This window comes from Cydia amplana, chromosome 5 (genome assembly GCF_948474715.1).
Source record: "Cydia amplana chromosome 5, ilCydAmpl1.1, whole genome shotgun sequence".
Lineage (NCBI taxonomy): Eukaryota > Metazoa > Arthropoda > Insecta > Lepidoptera > Tortricidae > Cydia > Cydia amplana.
This window is the reverse complement of record NC_086073.1, coordinates 8,042,571-8,067,956: the sequence shown is the minus strand read 5'-3', so window position 1 is coordinate 8,067,956 and position 25,386 is coordinate 8,042,571. Positions and strand designations below refer to the sequence as shown.

The 25,386-nt window shown below is 37.7% G+C and overlaps 1 protein-coding gene across 4 annotated transcripts in view; it reads right to left on the bottom strand.

The window, feature by feature from the left end:
• Nucleotides 1–19,580: 19,580 nt before the first annotated feature.
• Nucleotides 19,581–25,386, bottom strand: part of LOC134647968 (probable serine/threonine-protein kinase DDB_G0283337) — a 54,888-nt gene continuing 49,082 nt past the window's right edge. For all 4 annotated transcript variants that reach the window (XM_063502384.1, XM_063502385.1, XM_063502383.1 and 1 more), the window contains 4 exons: nucleotides 25,131–25,306; nucleotides 24,500–24,640; nucleotides 20,748–20,881; nucleotides 19,581–19,710 (listed from right to left, as the gene is read on the bottom strand). In XM_063502384.1, coding sequence (XP_063358454.1) covers nucleotides 19,629–19,710; nucleotides 20,748–20,881; nucleotides 24,500–24,640; nucleotides 25,131–25,306 — 533 coding nt within the window. In that variant the 3' untranslated portion in view covers nucleotides 19,581–19,628. The remainder of the gene's footprint in view (nucleotides 19,711–20,747; nucleotides 20,882–24,499; nucleotides 24,641–25,130; nucleotides 25,307–25,386) is intronic.

The following is a 25,386-nucleotide window of genomic DNA, read 5'->3' as shown; positions in this document are numbered from 1 at the left end:
GAAATACATTGTTGCCAACCTAATTTTAATTGTCATATCTGACAGATGAGTGAACCATAGACGTATTTTTTTTTCATTTATTCTTTTCCCGCCCGTACCCTCCATTCTTTGCTACTTCTTGAATGAAAAATATTTGTTAAGTATACAGTTTTTGCTGAACTCCTTACAATTTATGCTGAACTCCTTAAGTAACGCTAGTAAAACAATTGGTTTAGCAATTAACTTGCAAAAAACAAAAATCATGACAAATGTTAAAGATGAACATATTTATTTAGGCAATGAAAAAATCGAAAAACTCGATTCATTCGTTTATCTCGGCAAACAGCTTTCATTCAATCAAAATAATAATTTGGACGAAATAGAGCGAAGAGTCAAAAAGACTTGAAACAAGTTTTGGAGTATGAAAGAAACCTTAAAAAGTGATATGCCACTAAAACTAAAGAAAAGAGTAATCGATTCGTGTTTACTCCCTACACTCACATACGGCAGTCAGACTTGGAAGTTTACATACAAGGCTAAAGAAAAAATTGTTAAATGTCAGAGAGCCATAGAAAGAAATATATTAAACATAAAATTAATCGAGAAAATTAGACACGACCATATACGACAAAAAACAAAATGCATTGATGCTCTAGAATACGCATTAAGATCAAAATGGAAGTGGGCCGGTCACGTGGCAAGAATGCACGAAGAGAAATGGACTAAGATCGTCACGCTGTGGACTAGGCCAAAAGGAACGAGAAGACAGGGCAAACCTAACGCTCGTTGGGCAGACGACTTAAAACGAAAAGTTTATAACTGGCAGGAAGTAGCTCAAGACAGAGCTAAATGGCACGATTTGGAGGAGGCCTTTACCCGAGAGGGGTCCAAACCTACTTAGTTTTAAAGTTATGTAGATAAAATTATTATTTTTTTATGTTAGCTAATTAGTTTTATTTTTTCGTGTACCTATACTTTAGTTGGTTATGGAATAAATGGGCTTTTTATTTTTATTTTATTTATACAATTTTATTTCAAACTACTTGGTCGTAGAAAAAGTATTGTAGGCAACGTTGTTTAACTGAGTCAAAAAATACTCGTGGCGTCTTTATTAACAATTTTCGGCTTCGCCTCAAATTGTTACTCACGCCACTCGCTTTTTTTGACCTCTCTTAAACAACGGTTGCATAAAATACCATTAAAACCTCATGTTTACCAATAACCATTTGCTAATTTAAATGCATTATAGTTTAAAATAATTAGCTTAGTCTCAATGTTCCGAGGACCTGTACTGGAGGTACTACCCGCAGCACAAGCCCGGCGGCAAATTTATTGACCGAGTATTATAGAAATTAACCATTTTAATGGTTAAATTATACGTATATTGATAAATAGCGACCGCAATTTAGGTTTCAAAGTTTTATTTCATCGCCGATAGTATAGGTAGGTACATTCAATTTCATCTCTATTTACCTCGGTTGTGGAAAATAAGCTCCAGAGGTATCGAGGCGGGCAGCCCTGGCGAGCGAGGCGACACGTAATTGCAATCGACCGTCAGTAATCAACCGGCTCCGGCGTTTATCGGAAACATCTTTATTAAATTTATCGAGTCTCCGTCGTCATTGCCACTCAAACTAGGCAAAGAATGTCTCCTAAAAAAATCTTGCGATATCCTTACAAGGAGCTTATTAAAAAAAACCGGCCAAGTGCGAGTCGGACTCGTGCACGGAGGGTTCCGCACCATCAACAAAAAATAGAGCAAAACAAGCAAAAAAACGGTCACCCATCCAAGTACTGACCCCGCCCGACGTTGCTTAACTTCGGTCAAAAATCACGTTTGTTGTATGGGAGCCCCACTGAAATCTTTATTTTATTCTGTTTTTAGTATTTGTTGTTATAGCGGCAACAGAAATACGTCATCTGTGAAAATTTCAACTGTCTAGCTATCACGGTTCGTGAGATACAGCCTGGTGACAGACGGACGGACGGACGGACGGACGGACAGCGGAGTCTTAGTAATAGGGTCCCGTTTTTACCCTTTGGGTACGGAACCCTAAAAACGTTTCTTCAAAATAAATCACATAAAGCTGCTTAATACGGATATTGTTGTGAATATACATAGGTAGAGCTGGTCCAAGGTAAACTCTGCATGGCATATGCAATGACAAAGTGTAGTCATGTCATCATTAATGTAAAATTTATATGAAATATGACGTTTATAATGGCACTCCCTCACTTTGTTTTGTTCAAGTCACTGCAAACTTAACTTAGACGGACTCTAACATATCTAGTTAGATTTAAGAACCATTTAATGTACCTATGTACAGCGAGCTGCAAATGCTGCAATATTGCATTGAATCATTATGAAAGAAATTCACTCATAAAGTGACTATTATGCACTTTTGCAGCTGTATTTGACATTTATTTCAGGATTAGTAAGTGCCATACATACCTATACCCCAAAATTTAGGTACAACTTAAAAATTAACCATTAGGAATTGAAGTCACGTCCAAACACCCGCAATTCGACAGCTGACTGCAACAGCAATTTATTTGCGCCTAAGCCATAAATTCGTCCAAGTCGGATCCAAACTAAGCACATTTTTCACAAAATTACAAGCTTCATGCAGTGTAATCGCCGTGATGCATTCGCGGCTATAAATAAAACGTTTGCGGCGCAAGCGCGTTGAATCGAATCCGACGATGGCTGGAACTCGTCCGAGGAGCACCTGCGACAATTTTTATAGTATAAATTTGCATTAATTCATTTAGGCCTGTTTTCATCGCGACGGCGTATAAATGGGTTAGCCGGTAAGTGGTGGATCTAGCCGGTGGGGACGCGACGGGGCGACGGTGGTGCGAGGGGGAGGGTATAATTGACGGAGTGTGCGCGGGCGTCGCGTCGCAAGAGCCTGTTTTTAATCGTAAAGCGGATTCTGATTATGACTTGATTAGATATGGGTTAGCGGTACTTTATAAAATAAATATAAAGCCAATAATGTGTTCTCTTTTTATTTAATCAAAGAAAGTCTTATGTTTGTACGTCGGTCATTTGTCCATAATCAAGACGTGTTGTTAAATTCAGCAAATCCAAAAAATTTAAACATTGAGGATAATATTAGAACAAATTAAATTATTTTCAGAAAATATTTTAATTTGTTTTTATTTCAAGTAGACACACTACTATATAAATTATATAGAGATGACCCAGTTAGAAAGTTCGAACCATACTGTTCTACCTTAGAGGTGGGCAGGGGGCGCCACAAGCCTTCAGTAAGAAGTGCATATACTTGGAAAAATTCGACCTATGCCGCTGTGGCCCAGTGGCCGAATGGCACAGGTACCTGCCGCGATAGCAGAGGACGCTGGTTCGATTCCAGTCTGGGGCACTGGAGGCCTTGGTCACTTTTTCTTAGTATATGACATTTATTTAAAGTTTATCGAGGTTATACTTTTAAAACATAGGCGTGCAATGACATATAAATATATACCTAAGAACCTAAGACATAATAATGGAAAAAAAATAAAAAAATCTGTGACTTACCAGTACCTGCGCTACTAAATCTTGATAAATCTGTAAGAAAATACTCTCTTATTTGAAATTAAAATATTTACAGTAACAGATGATAAAATTATTAAAAAAAAAACTATATTTTAGTAGGGAACAGGAGAAATCGCTCTTGTCTTAGCCCTAGCCTCACCTGCCACTGCGCGTAGGCCGCCGCGTGTGCAAGTTACAACTGCACCATCGAACATATCAAATCTAACATCTCGCAGCCCTCTGAGTTATGTCAAACTGACATTTGTTTGCCACTTGTCCAGCCCATAAACAAGACAAGGAGAGTAATTAACATTTATAAGTGTGTACGATTGTACGTTTGAGCCTCAATATAAATATGTGATATGTGTATTCAACGCCTTATTATATTGGTCTTAAAGACCTGCAACTGCAAGTGCAAAAGTGCAGACATATTTATGACGTCGAACTCTGTCTTAAGTTGAAATAAATTCTGGTTTTGAAACGGCCGGGTGTAGGTATTAATTATTGTATCGCAAACTGTAGGTACCTATGCGTTACCTTCAAATACCTAAATCTTACGAGTGACCTTATTCCCATTAATAAATAAGAAGTAAGTAATGAATAGAATATACATATATGTATACATATTTATTGATATAGCGGCGAATTGGTTTTTTTATTTGAATTTATTAAGCAGTATTATTATTACAAAGATTTTTGCTTAAGGGGTCCACTGATTGACAGTCCGCCGGACGATATCGGCCTGTCAGTTAGAACAAAAAGTTGACAGTTCCGAACAACTGACAGGCCGATATCGTCCGGCGGATTGTTAATCAGTGGGCCCCTTTAGTAAATAACATGTCAACATTATTAAAAAACATTTATTCACTATGTAGCTGTATCACAAATTTCAGTCAATTAAACTGCCGTGTATACTGCCTCTCAATACATATGTATTATGACGTTATAAAACTAAAATTACTTGTAATTGTGTTTGTGCTCACGAATAAAATTATTTCTATTCTATTCTATTTCTAATAACGTCATAAGCATTAACGTTTTGACGACCGGTCTGGCCTAGTGGGTAGTGACCCTGCCTGCTAAGCCGATGGTCCTGGGTTCGAATCCCGGTAAGGGCATTTATTTGTGTAATGAACACTAATATTTGTTCCGGAGTCATGGATGTTTTCTATGTATATAAGTATATATTTATCTATATACGTAGGTATGTATATCTTCGCCTAGCACCCATAGTACAAGCTTTGCTTAGTTTGGGGCTAGGTTGATCTGTGTAAGATGTCCCCCAATATTATTATTATTTTATTTATTAAGCTAATATGTTTGAAGGCACGTGTTTCGCCGTGGACATGGAAATGCACTTGAAGTCGGTTCCGGGCTCTTCCAAGGCTGCGTCGCCGGATCCGGGCCAACCGTCTCAACGGGCTTCCTGGGTTCGGTTAGAAACGGTGTATCAACATACAATTAATTTTCCTCACGCGTAGTCCCCCTTTTACTCCCTTTTTTTCCATTTTTCCCATATTTACAGTATTTTTTTATTTATTTATTTTATTTATTTATACAAGGAATTCCAACAGCTATGAATGATACATTAGACTTTTTAGATAGCATTCCAGAGCCAATAGGAACTCACAAATAGAAACTGATTATATCGTACGTTACACAGTACACGCTATAATAACAAAGCACAGTATGTGATACAAGATATTAAAGTATGGAATATATCAAGGTTACAATATATATATAAACAAAAAAAATGCAATGAGCAGCAAATGCCGAAGTGAAACATCTTATATTCACAGTATGAAAATCAGCATCATATTTTACAGTATGAAAAATATGTTAACATATTTAAATGCATATCTATATCCATCAACTTTTTGATTATTATGAGAAATAGGAGCGAAAAGCAAATCGTATGGAAATGTAAAACTTCTAACTCTCATAATAAACAAAAAAAATGGCGCAAAAATATTTTCTATTATGTTAATACACAAAAGGTGCTTTCATAAATATGGTGGCAATTCCAATACTAGACAATAAAAGCGTAATGTAGGTAGGTAAGTAAATTTAAATATGTACATTAAATCAAACCATATACGTACTCACTTACTATACGTAATCTATAAAGGAAATTACTTTTTCCCACATCGCATAACAACCAGTCGTGTCTCTTTTATATCTCGAATAGCTTTATTAAGCCGGCAAATAACTAGATTATGAAGAGTACATTTATCTTCAAGAGCACAATAGCTAAGTATATAGCACACTGGAATCCCTCCACGCCTATCGATTCACGGTAATAAAATCATTCATTTTCCTCCCGTTGTCCTGGCATTTTGCCACGGCTCATGGGAGCCTGGGGTCCGCTTGGCAACTAATCCCAGTAATTGGCGTGGGCACTAGTTTTTACGAAAGCGACTGCCATCTGACCTTCCAACCACGGGGGTAAACTAGGCCCGTATTGGGATTAGTCCGGTTTCCTCACGATGTTTTCCTTCACCGAAAAGCGACTGGTAAATATCAAATGACATTTCGTACATAAGTTCCGAAAAACTCATTGGTACGAGCCGGGTTCGAACCCGCGACCTCCGGATTGCAAGTCACACGCTCTTACCGCTAGGCCACCAGCTCTTGTACGGTAATAAAATCATTATTCATAGGATATTAATACGGGCCATACAAAAGACATCAACGGCATGGCGCGCGTTCCGCCGCCTGAGCTTCCAATTTCTCCCCACTGAAAACCGTATGTAAAATAAAACCACATCGCTTTTTGTGATACACCTTATGATATTCTAAAAAATCCAGGTTTTTCTTCAACGTAAAAAGTTGTGGGGTGAAGTTAAGAAGCCGTTAGCTTAAAGTGAAGTGGACGTGTGTCGTATCTGGAAATGACTCAGTTACCCGTTTAATGGTATCGAATAAAATATTTAATTTCAAAAGTTTACGACCAATAAAGTTTGAAATACAAAGAAATTACGAATAAATATTAATATGATGGATATTACATGCAAAATAAGTAATTATTAATGTTGGTTGATTGAATCGTAATCGAACTAGTCATTGTAACAAACGTTTCAAGTTATTACGTTAAAAATGTCTTACTTCATCTGTGAAGATTGATTTGCACTACTTTCTTCTAATGTAAAACGAGTTAAGCTGATGCCGATTAGTATCTAAATGAACGTATAACGAATGAACTTTACACTTAGGTAAAAGACTTTGTTAAAGCATCTGTTCTATGTAGTTAACTAGTAGTAACAACGACATTTCATATTTGAAATTAGTGGTTGAGCGTAAAATATGCACTCATTAATTCCTTGGATAAAAAGCTTGAATTCATATATGCCATTCTACATGTACACTACATCCAAGAGGAGCTTTATGTAAGTTGTTTAACTGTAATATTTTAATCATTTGTCATTGGCACGAGTGCGTAACATAAACTAGTAAATAGGTGTATTTTAAGTATACTCATTCGACCACCAGACCAAAATTTAACAGTGATTTTAAACCACAGCTCGTTCCAAAAGTCTCAAATACAAGACCGTTCCAGACATTTTATATCTACAACGAGGATCCACAGCGACTAGCCGCGACTCGCCATATGGCAGCGCACATGCCTTGCGCCCAAATTGCAGGTTATTTCTATCGCTTTCATTCACTAAAACGGTTTGGGGTACGACACGATTAAAACAACAATCAGACTTAGGTGGCCTATTACCATAAAAGACGTGGATAGTTAAATCATTACTAAGAATGATTGCAATATTATATGCATGTAAATAAGTACAGATAAAAGCATTGATATTTAAACTGAGACACGACAATTTGCATTAACAATAAGTTAGTTACAAATACAAAAAATACAAAAATGTATTTCGTGAAGTACCAAGCATAGATGAAAATATCTGGGTGACCGAGCTTCGCTCGGAAAACATATAATGACTCGGAAATGCGCGATTTCCCAGAGATAAGACCTAGCTAGATCGATTGCCCCCGAAAACCACTATATACCAAATTACATCGAAATCGTTAGAGCCGTTTCCGAGATCCCCGAAATATATATATATATATATATATATATATATATATATATATATATATAAATAAATAAATAAACAAGAATTGCTCGTTTAAAGGTATTAGATAGATAGATATAGTATAAAACAAATCAGTTTCACTTACAAATATTACAATTTGGTTAGCAGTAGCCCTCACACTAGGTCAAGCCTGTGTCATGAGGACAGATATTGGGCAGACAGAGGAGAGTTATTGTCAGATGTTTCATTTTTGACGCAAGCTTCAGTTATAGGTTAAACTTATCTTTGACATGAGGTTACAGTCACCTACAGGTGAGCAATTTACTGAAAGTTTCCGAAAAAATACAAAAGTTTACTCAAATATAGGACGTCATTAAATATTATTAGTCATTAGGAGTACCTAGATTTGTGAGAACTTTTCCAATTTTTTGGAAGATTTTCGTGCATATTTGGGGACTAGCCAAGATAACAACCATACATCGAGACTGCTTATCATAGGTTTTTACTGGAGGTCAAATTCAGCTGTATAAAAAACAAAAAAACGCACAAAATTGTATAAAATATTCATTGCTTTATTTATCTTCATTAAATAGGTGGGTACATATAAAATAGTTTAGTTTATAATAGTGAACACATTAATCTTATAGCCCATAACTAAATAGATGAGCTTGCAGACAGCAAGGCAAGCATAGTTAGCAACATTAGACAGCGGGCCCTTCTCTGAACGCCCCTCAAACATTTGTAATCCCATCCCGTCTATCGTGATGGGATGACCACATCCCATCAGTAACAACGCAACTAGAAAATCTAAGATTTAATTGATAATACATTATTGACCTCACATTTGATTGCCATGTCCATTTTGATAGTACATATAACAAACAAAGTCACTATATTATCAGTAGTAGAATACATGATGTAGTAGCTGAACATGATTCCGTCATGGTCATCGGATGGTTAAAATTCAGCGTCAAAAAATGCTAAAATAAATTTGCGCTAAAATGAACACATGTACCTAATTAAAAAATGTTTAAACTACTGGTCATTGGAGGGTCGTAAACTCATTGGCAAAGAATACGAATAAAATAACTCCAATAAAGGATGTTAATGATGTGCACATTAATTACTAGATGAGCTTACGAAATGCATGACAAATATAGTTAGCAACGCTTCAGCTAGACCATTTGCTAAAAACTCCCCTCAGAAATGTATGATCCCGTTGATACCCGCATCAAATCAGCGGTAACATTGCATCGCCCCGAGAGTGAACCTTTAATTGTTACACATTGTTTTAGATCGCAATATGTCGGCGAGCCGTTATCTGATGAAATATGTCCGTTATGATTGGCAAACAAACAGTATGGCGCCGCCATATGTCGCGGCACGTGCGCGTGCGCTTCGCTGCTCGCTCAGGGATGAAACTCCGCTGTAGACTTTACAACGTTTTAAGTTTAGAATTTGTTAAAAATACCGCAGCAGAGAATTAAGTTAAAGTTTTTATTTCAGTTTTTTACTTGAGTGAGGTATTTTTCAGTTTGCAGAGAGCAATTTATTTTTTTAATTAATTATCATCATCTTCGTAGCGTTGTAGTTTGCCACCGCTGACTTAGGGGAACTGGGGCCCGCTCGGCAACCTAATCCTGAAAATTGGCACTTGCACAAATTTTTAGGCCACTGTCATGTGACCTGCTAACCCAGACCAACTAGTTCGGTGTCCTCGCGACGTTTTTACCGAAAAGCAATTTGTAAATATCAAATTATATTTATTTAGTAGGTACATAAGTTCCAAGAAACTCACTGCATACTGCCTATTTTTCACTTCGTAGAAGGAAAGCTCAAATCTTTCAATAGGTGTCTCACCTGACCTCTGAGCCTCTGACGATTGTACTAGTAATTACCTACATAACTCTATGGTGCAGGGAAGCCAGGGTGCGGCGTCATCCGTCACTGTAATCGCTTGTTAATCATTTTTCGGTTGATGGGGCTCATCGCGCCGCCCTTTGCGGATTATAATATTCACAGCCAATTTTAAGGGTACTAGTGTTATGGAAAAAAATAACTCCAACAGCATGTAAGTTATTGTTGTATTTACCAATAATAACTTCCTACTCTTGACATGAGTAATTATACCTACTACTTAGGTACGCATTGATATTGGCATTGTACGAAAAAGGTTTAGATTAGATTTAGATGTTCATAATATACCCAATTATGTTGCTTAAATTAAAAGAGGGTTGTTAATCCATATTTCTTCGCATCATATTTATGTGATCTATTAATTGTACACTGTAAATAGGTAGGTACCTACTAAATAAAATTCCTGTCATATTCCTATCCAGCAATAAACAACGAGCTTCAAATCGTGTTAACCGCAAAGTTACTTCTTTAAAAACAAAACCAATCAAACAAACAGTGGAGTAATAAAGTCGTGTCGAAGTGCGAATAAGTAGCGCCCGTATCGGCCGCGGCCCTACCATTGACATTGAACTCGCGCGTTCACTCAGAGGAGGTTGGGCAGCTCGGCAGGCAGTAACACTACCTACTGGCCAATGTAGACAGAATATTATAATAACAATAAAATGTGGGTAAGACAAAAAGTATAAGACGAAATACTTAGGTATTTAACCCCTAATTCGACGAAATACTGGACCATAACCTTAACCCATCATATTTTTTGTATTTTTTTCTTAACCAGAATCATCAGTAGGTACTAGGTAGGTAGTATTGTCAGCGTCAAATACTTTGTAGCAGTCAAAGTGGCCAAATAATTCGGTACACCATACTAAATATATGGTGTACCGAACTATTTGGCTACTTTGGTTGCTACAAAGTATTTGACGCTGATTGTACCTACTTAACTATTGAGCGTCGAGGAGGTATAAAATTACAATTCGTTTGCTTAAAACCGACAGAAAACAATGCCGTGTTTTCTGTCGGTTTTAAGCAAACGAATTATAAGCATTTGGGTTTATTAAAATGTATATCGCCTCACATCACCTTCTTCCTATCTTCTCTCGAAAAACTGAAAAGTAGCGACAGTAGTTTCATAAATAACATTCTAACATGCAACATTGATTGTCAGATGACTAAATTGAAACAATTTATTATCTACATTCTACACTAACGTAGGGTAATTATTTTATTATACTGTAATAAAAAATAGCCTCATGATTTCAATAGCCCGCGCCTCCCCTAGCACCCGCATACCACATGCCCGCGGTGATTTGCATGCCTCTCTATACTATTACATGTATGGTACCTACATATAAACTGAACAGATAGCCGGCATGATAACGTACCCACGACGTTCCGAAAATGAAGGGATTCGATGACGCAATTACAGCAGACGTCAGCGCTTATCTTTCACATGATTGCCCGTAATAAAACGACGCTGGGGGTACAATAATATATGGCCTGTAATCAGGCAGCTATGCTAAGTATTGAATTTCAAATGTTTCAGTGGGAATATATCTATTATTTTTCCTTATAAGCTTTTGTTATGTCACTCCAGTAACTTTGACGAGTTTGAAGAGTCTTTGATATCCGCGTCCAGCGACATACTTTTTAGGCTGCAGGGCGTGCCAACTGCCAAGAAAAATATTCAAATATCTACATTGGAAAATCTTATTTTCTATTCTTCAGTCGTGTAAAATTGCAGCTTTTGGTACCTAAATAGCTGTAGCTTCAAGCTTATTACATTGTCGCTGGACGCGGATATCAAAGACTCTTCAAACTCGTCAAAGTTACTGGAGCTACTAGCTTGGCTGTAGTTACCTAACATTATTAACTAGGCAATAGATTTCCACTGTAAAATATCAAACTGAGCTGATATAGGTATGAGCTTTTGTAAATATGTCCTAAACGTCATATGAAATCTGCTGTTTTAATATTGTTCAATTAATTTAATACCTCCTGTAAATGTGTACCTATGCGTGTGTTATGGTGTGTGTATGTGTGTGTTAAATTAACTTATAACTCGTATTACCTAGAAATAAGAGCAATAACAATAAATTAACCGTTAATCGAATAGTCCCTTATTTCCCACAGGGAGTCAATTAACCCTGAGCACTACGCTATAAAACAAAGATAAGATTGCAAATGTGTATATTCACACGGTTAATTTTGCCCTCCACTCTCTTTAATTTCAGTTTAGATTAAATATGGCGTAATAAATTTAACGTTTTTAATCAAGTATGTCGCGAAAGGAAATTGTCTATGGCCCCCAATTCTTAGTTGAAGTGCGATAAGGGCTATAAAACAAATAAACATCGAGGTGGAACTATTAGTGAGGTTGTTAATGTACGCACCTGGGTGCGCAGGTGACCCGCGCACGGGTGTTATTGTCATTAAACAACTAACCAGTATAAATGTCGCGGCGGACACCACAGGACTCTGCGTAATTGGGGATACATTTATATACTGGTACATATTGACAAACGTATCATTGCGCTTGGTAGGAAGATTATGGGAATAACGGTGTTGGATGCGCCTGTGGGAATTAACGTGTTTCTATTGTTTTAGGACACTTTGGTTTTGTCGATTAATTTGGGGTTTATTGGTTACTGTCATGCGAATATTTGGGTTATGACTAGTCATTCGACGACATCTGATATCATAAAACTGATAATTATGAAAAATAAACCGACCAAGGGCATGTCAGGCACTCAGTGTAGGGTTCCGTATTTACCCGTCCGTCACAACAGACACAATTTTTTTTATCCTTTCGGAGCGATTATTCCTCAATATATTCATAATATCAAAAAATGGTTGTTTACCCTTATTCGTTTTAAAAGGCCTATTCAAGGAAACCTCACACCAGAGGGTTGAAGAAAGAAAAAAATCATCCCCACTTTACGTGTAAGGGAGCTAGCTTAAAATTGGTTTGTCCACTTTGTCGACATGATATACTTATATATTCATGCCCAATTGCAGCTTTCTAGCACTAACGACCACGGACGGACAGACAGACGGACATGGCGAAACTATAAGGGTTCCTAGTTGACTACGGAAACCTAGAAAAATGATTAGGCACTGCGACCAGTGGCTGATATAAGTAAGTATATAGAGCGTAGTAGGTTTTGTCTTCATTAATATAAATATGTATTCTGGTCCGAGTTAATTGATTTTGCATATTGATATAAATACCTACAGACTACAGAGGGTAAACATTTTACACTACCTTGCCTACCTTAAGAGCAAACCATAACATCAATTTCAAGTTATATTTATTTTCAAGTAAAAAGGTTCAATAGGGCGCAGGAGTAAAATAAAAAGCATCTGATTAACACTTTCCCCTTTATTTAGAATAATTCAATAGTATTATCACATGTCTGATCGAACTTGTGTAGGTATGTGGGTAAGCACGTTAAATATTCTCTTTATGGAGAACACTTCACCATTTCACACTTATAACCGTTGTTAGGGCTCGGCGCGGCTACTATTATTTCATATATAGTCAAGCAAAAATTAAATTATGAGGAACCACAGCTTAGATAGGCAAGATATCAGCTCAAACCGCATACATTATTTCCCATAGATTTCGCATACAAACACATAATTTGGTATAACACAATACATATATGTAGCTTTACAAGCATGTAAATTGTTACATGACCAGGATGCCTAGCCAAGATGACAATCACTTGCGCTACGACAACGAAACGCTTTGTTAGTACTCTTCCAGTGCGACAGTGACCATTGCGTTTCGTTCGCTACGGAGCGTAAACAATTGGCAAGTTGGGTACGCACCATGACATTTGTAAAGCTACCAATGATTGATTACATGTGTGGTGGTTAATAAGTACGGCGCTTTTATAATAAACCTGTAAAATACTACGCTACGTAGGTACACAGACATCATAACAGTTCATATTTATTTATCAATGGAATTAAATTATTTTCGTTGATATTTTTAATTTTATCACGAACTTATACGTGACTGAAATAAGCGTCCGATCGTGTATTTATACTAAATTAGTATCGATTGTGTAGTCAAAGTACTCGTAAGCGCTATCTATTGGATAATTCACGTGTGCCGAGCGTTTATACCGCAGCCGCGCGAGCCCTAGCCAACATTAACATACACACATGTTATGCAAAAAACTTGACAAATGCCAACGCAGCAGCGTTCGTCCCGACAAATGTCATGCAACCAGTTATCGTGGCACCATAGACACCGATATGTCATAACCGCGCACTGTGTTTATGTCTAGCGGGCCACCTTAGGCTTGAGGTGCGGAGACTATGCAGCTGCGTCGCAAACAAGATACAGCTAAGTATAGACAGTTTGAGATATGGACATGAATTAAATGTGCAATGTGGACGTTGAAAGTTATTTAGTTTTTTGCTATCTGAACAAGTCAATCCACATAGAATAATTGGAATACAGACCGACTCACCAATGCTGGCCTGAATTACGACTTTGAATTTCAAAAAAAGAAAATTCTACTTTGTAATTGATTAAAGTGTCAATGGAATTTTTCTTATTTAAAAGGGTCCAGTAATGAATGTAGTTCACGCCAGCTTTGGTGAATTGGATCTATACCTACATATAATACGCGTCGTACTTAATAGACAATATGCGTTGTAGGGGGCGGGCTAATATTAAAGGGGATTAGTGGATATAATACAAGGGCTAACACGTTTCGTGGCCACTATATGTATTATGAAATAAAATCATATTTTGCTCCCTGCTTCAAAAAAGCTCCACGTAGCTTTTAAGAGAATTACCTACATTAAAACTTCAAAAATAGCTCTAGTAAATCAGATGCCACAGCTCCATATAAAACTAACGCTACACAATTTAAAAATATTTATACCTCAGCGTAAACATGGAAATATACATCATAATGAATAAAAGTGACATCCACACATAAGTTAAAATTAATACTAATGCTAAGACAACTTCAAATTCTAAATTTGCCCTTTAAAAAATAAAAAGAGGGAGCAAAAACTTCTTAAGCCTAAATGGTAACTACTTAAGTTTAAAAATAAAGAAGTATAATAAAAATAAAGAAGTGTAGTAAAAATAAAAAGGTACAAGGAACATGAGAATAATATCATGAAATAGACCATACGCTACCCTGCGTGGGTAAAGAAAATTGAGATCACTCTGTTTGCTGTCGGAGTATCGAGCGCGAAAAAAGGTCTAAAAGGTTTTGATGTCATTAAATGGATGCGTGTCGGATTTTAATAGCAGCCCCCGGTGAAATTCATTAAGATGGTGTTTTAACTGAGCTCCCGAGTCCAGCGGGCTCAGCACGGTTCCATTTTTATCGACTATCACTATGCCCGTCACTTTCGCACTTACATACTTGTTAGAACGTGACAGACATGGTGATAAACGATAAAAATGCTACCGTGCTACTAGGGCAGGCCACTTTGCATGACGACTGGTTACACGGCCTGTGTACACGATACACGACCTATAGGTTTATTCAGCCCGGTGACTATCTCCAATAGAATCGGCAAAGTTCAGCATACTTATACCAAAAACTGTGTTCACCACGCAAGTGGTCACATACTTGCTAGCTGCACCATTCAGTTACATCCCACCTCATTGTATATTAAATCAACATGAACCTTATCTTCGGAACCCAAATTTTGGTTATGTTATTAACGAACAGGCGCATTGGTACCCGTTTCACGAAAGCTTGAAGCTTGTAAAATAAGCGGAAGTTAAAAGAGACTTTCTCTATTACATTACAAAAGTCATAATCATAAGCTTTAGTGAAATATGGTCGTCAACGTCGACACAACTAAAATAAAGGTTGCGCAAAACTAAATTATATGCGAAAGCCAATGCGTGATGAGCGCGTGTCGTCATATAAACACCATCTAGTGTATAGATAAGTGATCTGTTGAACCGTCTTGCGGTAGACGAGTGTTATAAAGGCTATAGAATGACATTCAGCAGCTGTCGTTCCCATAATAGCATTAAATTAGTAATAGCTGGCGTAATATGTTGTAATGACTACCGTAGCAAAATGTTACTTGAATTAATCCAATTATGAAACGAATAGCGAAATAAATGTAGTCAAACCTCAAAGCTAGGACACTTCTAAGTTTGCATGACTATAGTATTAAAAATTTGGCAATATAATTCTTGAAGTGAGAAACTTCGACAAATCCCCAAGTGGATCAAATAAGGGCGTCAGGGTCTATAGGTTTATTAACTTTAGGTACGTACCGAGGTATGGTCGTTAATTTCCTTGTGTAATTTAAAGCGAAATAAGCTATAAGTATATAAGTACCTACCTACGGGATTTTGCACATTAAACATATCATTTGGTCATGGGTTTTTTGGGATTTGAAGGTCCACGCTTTTCCATCCTAGAATTCACCATCCGTACCGAACATCCGAATATACGCCTATTAAACTCGATACCACTTCTGACTATGATACAATAAATGACAACGTTAGTTATAAATGTAATGATTAGGATTATTAAGAGCTGCGAAAGTTAAGACTCATGATTTATATAGTAAATACGGACATAACGAAAGGTTATTACTTTAAGTCAGGGAAAAATGAAGAATATCCCTCAATGCTACAGAGACACTTCATTCCATTGTTTTCGCAAGTATATTCACATATAAGGAACTGGAATAAAAATACATAGGAAGCTTATTGAATGTGACTATTAGTAGGTGAACATTTCAAATGTTTCCTGATAGTTTTGTATGCTACGCTATGCGACGATCGACATTTCTACTGTCATATAAAACTTTAAGTTAGGTTAGGTTAGGTTTAAGGCTTGCTCGAAATAATAAATCATACAGTCTCGTATCTTGTAAGCATGTTGTGTGTAGCATGTTTCACAGAAAAGTTAGGTAGCACCAACTATCACACACCAATAGCAAGTATAGCCTGACCAGTAATATATGATAATTGTCAAGAGGGCGCTGTTATTCTCATGTATAGGGTGACAATTCAGTGTAGTATGAAAAAATTAGTTCCAGTGAAATTCCGCAACATGGCGCACCCTCAATAGACCCTGGTTCACCTATAGAAGTCTGGCATTTTTTAACAAGCTTTTATTAGGTCGACCTGTTCGGTATGTAACTATGTAATGGAATCTTGCAAGTTAAATTTGATCCACTTCCCGGTTTCCGATTGAGCTGAAATTTGGCATACACATGTAAGTCGGGTGACAATTCAATATGATGGTACCGTCGAGCTGATCTGATGATGGAGACAGGAGGTGGCCATAGGAACTCTGTGATGAAACAACGCAACCTAATTGTGTTAGGGGTTTTTAGAATTGTCTCGATGAGTATTAGTTGTCTGTCGTAAGAAAAGTACAGTCAGCGATAAAAGCTTGACCCAAAAATGAAATTTTTGCCAAAAACTTATTTTACGTACACAAAGACTACATTTCTCTCTTATAGAAGATACCTATGAAAACAATGGAATTACTTTCGTTTGATACTAGTACAATTATATTTTCAGTACCGAACAGTCGTCACGCGCATACCGGGCTGTAGGTAATACCATAGACAAAATTTTTAATACTAGACTAGAAGCTCGGAGTAGACAAACTAGACAATGAAGGTACGAAATCAACTACCAAATCTACAAACCGTAGTAAATTGTACCAAATTGTACGGCGCTTTACAACGCCATCTACAAAGATATTCAAAAATAGAAATAGTACATTACATACCTAGGGAGGTGAATTCGTGAATGCTCCAGATCGCAGGTGTTTGTGGCCCGAACCGAAGGTGAGGGCCATAAATATGTGATCTGGGGCTTTACGAATTACCGCCCGTGGTTTGTCTAAAGTTTTACGTCTTGCCTTGGCCAGGAAGTGAGATTTTCTCCTCGCGTAGCGGGGAAAAAATCCCACTTACGGGTCTAGAGTGACGTAAAAGTAATTTAACGTTTGAGGGTGTGTTAGTGTGTGTATAAATCAGATTAAGACGTTATGGTAAAGAAAGCACTTTATGAGTTGAAGTTACCTAACTTCAACTCATAAAGTGCATTATGTACCTACATACACACATACCAGATGCCTAAATGTTGTTAAAAATAAATTACTAAATTGTCAATAAAAATTTCAGAATGTTTTCTAATTCTGAATATCACTGTAGCTGCCACACTGACCCTCCGAGCATCCAGGGTATATTTGATTTTATCCATGGTATGGTACCCACGGGGTATGTGCGAGATGGAATATTTGTTAATTTACCTATAGCATATATGTTTGCTCTACCTACGTCCTTAAAGAATAAGCCTCTGAATATCACTCAAACCACCGCTGGTGCATCACTATATGCCTCTATTATTGTAATGTGAATACATAATATAATAACATTATTCTAACAATGAGCACTATAATGAAAAAATATCTCTTTCTAATTTGCGAATAATCACATATTGTTAAATATGTCTAGGTGGGCTAAAAATATCTATGTAATACAAAGCGGACATGTATGTGAATATACAATTCCAATAATAGTTTACACATATATTTGCATAGAGAGTAAAATGCGACGGAGTTACAAATATCAATGACAAACGTTATATACAACTATCGATAGACATACACGTGAGAATATTCCAGAACCAATGTATATGCATGTATAATTAATTATACTTCATAAGAAATTACAGTTTATAATCAACATTATTATCTATAAAGGGCGACTTTAAATATGTAACACCAAATAATGGACACTGGGTTAAGTAACAATCAAAACTTAATATCTACATTTTTAACAAGCTTTTATTAGGTCGACCTGTATGTAACTATGTAATAGAATCTTGCAAGTTAAATTTGATCCACTTCCCGGTTTTCGATTGAGCTGAAATTTTGCATACACATGTTTGTAAGTCGGGTGACAATGATGGAGACAGGAGGTGGCCATAGGAACTCTGTGATGAAACAACGCAACCTAATTGTGTTAGGGGTTTTTAGAATTGTCTCGATGAGTATTAGTTGTCTGTCGTAAGAAAAGTACAGTCAGCGATAAAAGCTTGTACCAAAAATGAAATTTTTGACAAAAACTTATTATAAGATCTTTCTCCGATCTCGTTGAAATGAGCCGTCATTGTACATACGTGCTAATACAACAAAGTGACATATTGTTCAATTGTTAATATTGGGCCAGAGTCACTTGTTTTGCGCTACGAATTTAAAGCCACCAAAATTATAAGTAAACAACAGTCTCACTTACTTGCGTTTTCAGAAATAGGTACACATAATGTTTGAATCAGACAAACGTTATAAGGTAAATAATAGGTTCAATGTAAATGAATTAAATGATATATTTGGCTACTCAAGGCGTAGTGTTGGATTCTAAACCGCCACCTCGATATTTATTTATTGCAGCATTTCACTATTTATATGAATGTAACCCTTAAGACTATTTCACAAATGACCATATAGCAACCGTATTGATAATATAGTGTAACAATATAGTCAATAATATGTCATCTGGCGAGTTTCCACTGGAATACAAAAGGCGGTAAACAAAACACTAAGTCCATTCTCGTCCCCATTAGGGTAACATTCCATTTCTGACCGCAGCTGCACTACGAGTACTGAACGCGTCGCTGTTACTGTCAATTTCCATAATAAAATGAACAGTAGTGCAGCTGCGGTTGGAAATGGACTGTCACCTTTACATTCATTACTTAAATTTGATATTTAAATACTTTCCATTTGGTAACCAGATAATACCATCGCGTCTTAATCTTTTCGATTCTAAAAACATGAAATACCCCTGAAGTACCATGCGAATCCAGAGTAGGGTATCCAAATTCTGAATTCTACGCATGGTCGCAACCATTGTAATAAAAAAAAACTTAATCTCTAGTTGTAACCTGCCAGTCCAAGTGGAAATACCAGACAACTGAATAAACCGATAGTGCAGGGGTCACCAAATGGCGGACCGCGGTCCGGATGCGGATAGCTGTTTTATTTTTTTGCTTATTTAAGTAGAAACTGACCGCGATAGTCAATTTAAATAATTGAAAAACGGGGCCCTTGAAGAAACTAATTGGTGACCCGTGCGCTAGTGTATGTGTGATGCAGGAGGTAACGTACGATTAGTTGTAGCGTTTACTTGTGCACGAGCGAGGCGAGCCGCCGCACGCCCGACTTGCCCGAGCCCTTGGTCCTCTTAGTCTGTTCCTTCACACCCCTGGAAGGAAGAACATGGTAATTAGTGATACAGATATCTAATACCTTTAAACGAGTTCTTGTATATTTATTTATATATATATTACGGGGATCTCGGGAACGGCTCTAACGATTTCGATGAAATTTGCTATATGGGGGTTTTCGGGGGCGAAAAATCGATCTAAGTCTTATCTCTGGGAAAACGCGCATTTTCGTGTTTTTATATGTTTTCCGATCAAAGCTCGGTCACCCAGATATTGATATTGAACAGAGCTTTGACATACACGGTTCACGTGGTTACTAATAAACGTAAATACATACGTAGATTTAGAAGTCAGTAAATTCAATTCAAACCCTCGTAACATTTGATAGTATATCCGACATCAGATACATCGAAGTGGCCAAGGTGTCCTTAAATATCTGAACACTACCTCTATTGTTAAGAAGTTAAAATGCATGTGTAGATATTTTACACCACCATGGCCGCTCCGATATATCTGATGGCACAGAATAAATAATAGTACTAGGTAGGTTGGTAAGTAGGTGGTGATGGTTTCTGTAGTTCAATAACAACACGGAGCCAAATCTTAAAATAAAGCCGCACACAAGGACAGAACCTGCCCGGCTGTATGTTAAGACTTTGTATGTTACTGTGAATGGACTACCTACTGGACTATTGGATGATAACCTTAATGTCAGCTCAAATAAAACAGTACTTTTTAATTTTAAAACTTTCAAGGTCTATTCTGTAGGCCTAGCATATGATTGGCGCGACAGTATCTCGCCGCGAGATAGACTATCCGTCTTTTTCTAACTGTATTAATTAAAGAGGGACGGGTAGTCTATCTCACGGCGAGATACTGTCGCGCCAATCACGTGCTAGCCCGGCAGATTTAATACCTTTACATATGAGTAATCCAAGAGGCCAGCCTAAATATGTAGGTATACTCGTATACCTTGCGGAGTAATCTAGTAAGGCTAGGGGTTGCAAAAGACGTTTTGTTTTGCTGCTGACAGACAACAGGACAATGAATATTATGATTAGGTAGAGGAACTGACAGGTAGCGGGTGAGGTCCTCGATGTCGACTAGCATGGAGTCCTGCCCCATGTGCAGCTCGTCGCGCGCCATCAGCAGCTGCACGAGCGACTCGTTCAGCGACTCGATCTGCGAGTGCAGCTCGTTCACCACAACCTGCAACCAGATTTATTGATTTAGAACATACCGCCCGGGCTTCGCACGGGTTAACAAATTATACATAAACCTTCCTCTTGAATCACTCTATCTATTAAAAACCGCATCCAAATCTGTTGCGTAGTTTTAAAGATCTAAGTATACATAGGGACAGATAGACAGCGGGAAGCGACTTTGTTCTATACTATGTAGTGATATCAAAAGATTTTTATCGAATTTTAAATGTCGTGTCATGGTAAGATTAAACTAATTTCACGTTTTAACTCGTGTGATTTTAGTTACTTTTTAGGGTTCCGTACCCAAAGGGTAAAAACGGGACCCTATTACTAAGACTCCGCTGTCCGTCCGTCCGTCCGTCTGTCACCAGGCTGTATCTCATGAACCGTGATAGCTAGACAGTTGAAATTTTCACAGATGATGTATTTCTGTTGCCGCTATAACAACAAATATGTACTAAAAACAGAATAAAATAAAGATTTAAGTGGGGCTCCCATACAACAAACGTGATTTTTGACCGAAGTTAAGCAACGTCGGGCGGGGTCAGTACTTGGATGGGTGACCGTTTTTTTGCTTGTTTTGCTCAATTTTTTGTTGATGGTGCGGAACCCTCCGTGCGCGAGTCCGACTCGCACTTGGCCGGTTTTTAGGGTTCCGTAGCCAAATGGCAAAAAACGGAACCCTTATAGATTCGTCATGTCTGTCTGTCTGTCCGTCTGTCCGTCTGTCCGTCTGTCCGTCTGTCTGTCCGTCCGTATGTCACAGCCACTTTTCTCCGAAACTATAAGAACTATACTGTTGAAACTTGGTAAGTAGATGTATTCTGTGAACCGCATTAAGATTTTCACACAAAAATAGAAAAAAAACAATAAATTTTTGGGGTTCCCCATACTTCGAACTGAAACTCAAAATTTTTTTTTCATCAAACCCATACGTGTGGGGTATCTATGGATAGGTCTTCAAAAATGATATTGAGGTTTCTAATATCATTTTTTTCTAAACTGAATAGTTTCCGCGAGAGACACTTCCAAAGTGGTAAAATGTGTGTCCCCCCCCCCCCCCGTAACTTCTAAAATAACAGAATGATAAAACTAAAAAAAATATATGATGTACATTACCATGTAAACTTCCACCGAAAATTGGTTTGAACGAGATCTAGTAAGTAGTTTTTTTTTTATACGTCATAAATCGCCTAAATACGGAACCCTTCATGGGCGAGTCCGACTCGCACTTGGCCGCTTTTTTAGTTTTAGTTTCGTTTAGTTTTACCTAGTTTCGTTTAGCCTATATAATCATATTTCATTGACGTCGAGTTACTGATGGCAACGGGATAAAGAAAAAAGTTGATTGATTCTAAAATTTCTAAAATTAAGTAGGTACTGGGTAGGTATGTATCATAATGTGGCTGCAGTATTCGAAATATATTTGAAATCGACTGTAAGTACAGGGGAAATATAATTTTAGTAATGGTAATCTTAACTTCTAAGAATAATATATTGGTAGATAGGTAAGTATGCAATGTTTCTGCCTAGGACCTAGGTTTTAAACATAATCTAGTCATACAATATTTTTTTATACAAAAACAATACCGGTCTCCAATTACCTTTATTTTAGTTTATATACCTAAGTACTGCTACGGTAATCAGGCAACTTAATTACTAAAATAACTCATATTTCACAAAAAAATAAAACAACGTCTGCTGATAAATAGTTACTTAACAAAACAGAAGTCTACGTGACACCATTATAAAGTTAGGAAACACGCAACAAAAACAGCTATTGTTTTGTTTTACGTGCCGCCGCACGCCAAGAACAAAATCAAGGTCAATAACGTACAAAAGACTAGTCGTAACATAACTGTAGCCGCGAGTACTATTCAACTATGCGGGTAAACTAGCCACTTCCGGATTATTCGGTACCTAATGGTCATTGAATCACTCTTTCGACACTGCCTTTAAACAAATGAGCGCACTTTCTCGCGTGTAATATGTTTAGGGCCACTTGCAACATTCACTAACCCGGGGTTAACCGGATCAGCACAATTTGACACTGGTTTTTTTTTTTTTAATACCACATAGGTGGCAAACAAGCATACGGGCCGCCTGATGGTAAGCAGTCACCGTAGCCTATGGACGCCTGCAACTCCAGAGGTGTTACATGCGCGTTGCCGACCTTTTTTTAAAAACCGGTTTAACGGTTTAATCGCTTAACCCCGGATTGGTGGGATGGTGCCTTAGGTAATTTATTGGCCGTTTGGTTCAAAACAAGCTTCTAGCTTGAGGGACTTTGTCGTACATGTTGCTGCCTTGTCTATGTACATCACTTCACTTTTGTGTGAGCCTAATGTTTAAACAAATTGTATCTGTGTGGAACGTCTTATTACGATTAATAACGAAAAAATATAACGGAAGCTTGTGCCTTGTACATAAGTACATATAGGCAAATGAAATAACATCTAATCTGAAAAGTACAGGCAACATAATATGATGACTACGTTGTACTTTGATTTTATATTATACAATCGAATGATTTTTTATTTTCTTATGAATAAAAATACTAGACATAAATCCATTAAAAGGTACCCAGTACCCAGTGTGGCAAAATCCAGTAAGGAAGTTCTAAAGAAACAGACTAGATATATTTTATATATATTAGAAACAATAAGCATAAGCATAGGTTCCTAACAGTACCTACAGTTAATAAAGTTGTTACCTAATTATTTACTTTATGGATGTGTCAATGAGTAAATACTATCAGATTGTCAGCGTATAATCAAAGAGTTACGACCGTGACGCTGCCTACACCCTACACACTTTCTGCACCTCATTACACACTTGGCAGAACTCGCTGTATCTACATCTAGACGAGGTAATCTAGGCGCAGATATAAAGATGCCTATAGGTACACATTTCCTGTTACTTAACCCTCTTCCAGGCATAGTACGATTCATCGACCACATGCGTGATAATTAAATTTCAACCTTAGCAATCCGATTTAAGGTTCAAGTTAGATTGATATTTCGGGAAACATTAATAAGTTTCTCTGAGTTTTCCCGGTAACCCGGGTATTCTATAGTAAATCAATGTTGTCAGCACGCGCTAAATGTTTTACTACACAATCTACACATGAAACCATCATGAAACAGGTGTTTTTGATAGCATACGCACAACAGTCGTTCATGGCCGGTTCACGCCATAGGTGGTATCACACTGGATGCAATTCTGTCGCTGCGATGTTTGAGCCAGACAACGCTATGCGCGTATTATTCCGACAGCTAAAAACCCGAAGTACCCACTTTTTCTTGTCACTTGTTAGCATGGTTACGATCCCTCAGTCTTTAAACCCTGGTGTTATGCTATTTAACTAAACCAAAAAACATGTTTTTAATAGGTAACAGCCCTTTCCATATTGGGTCATCTATTGAGCTTGCAAGGGACGCAGCCATGCGCTAGAATGAGATAGCAATATCACTTGCTCCCTCTAACGCATAAATGCGTCCCTTGGAGTGGCCGGCGATGGCCCATTGTGTACTGGGACCTTTAGAAGAACATGGTTCAGTTCCTCCAATCTGTTCCCTGGCTGATGTTACAGAATAACAAAAACAAAAGTATATCGACGCACCTGCAGCTGCGCGATGTTCATGTCAGTGAGCAGCTGGCGCGACACGCGGCGGCGGTCGGCCGCGAGCGGCGCGTTGGCCTTGCGCATGGAGTTGCGCAGCATCTCCGTCACCGGCGACGCGCCGCGGCTGCGACGCTCGCGCTGAAAGTACACACGCTCGTGAGAAAATATGACAGATCAGCTCACTTGGTTACGGTTTCATGAATTTATGTTTTTTTACTAGCAAGGCCAAAAAAGTTAGTTGACAGGACATAGATAACAATACTGAAGCAAATGCGATTTCATACAACATTAATGTAACTTTATCATTAGGGACCGGAAATTCAGTAGCAGAGTTTAGTAGTAGTAGATCTTGAGATAGAACATAGGATTGTTACATACAGTCGCCATCAGACACATCAGAGCGTCTAGGGTGCTGACATTTTTTTAAACATGCACTCTTTATCGACTCATTAATAGAGGCTTTGTTCAAATATCTTGGTCTCTCCAATATTGATTAAGTGGTGATTGTCCTTAAGTTGTTTCTCATTTAAATATTTTACACATAATGCATCAAGTAGACATTACTCAAAGTAATTTAGTTTGCAGTATGTTATCTAATTATATTATCACACTATGTGGTGTCATGTACCTCCATCTGGATTCGGGCTAACTCTTTAGCCTGGGCGAGCGCAATCCTTGCCTCGGTTTGAAGCGTCGCCTGAAGTGCGTAGAAATCAGACTCTTTTAGCTCTATGTGACCGAGGGACTGTGAAGATCGAGACTTGGATGTCTTCAGTGAAAGAGTTGTGGGACGTAACTTAGCACCTGAAAGGAGAAGATTATACGTTAAAAAACCGTTTCTGAATGCATGCATGTATGTATATCGTCGCCTAGCACCCATAGTC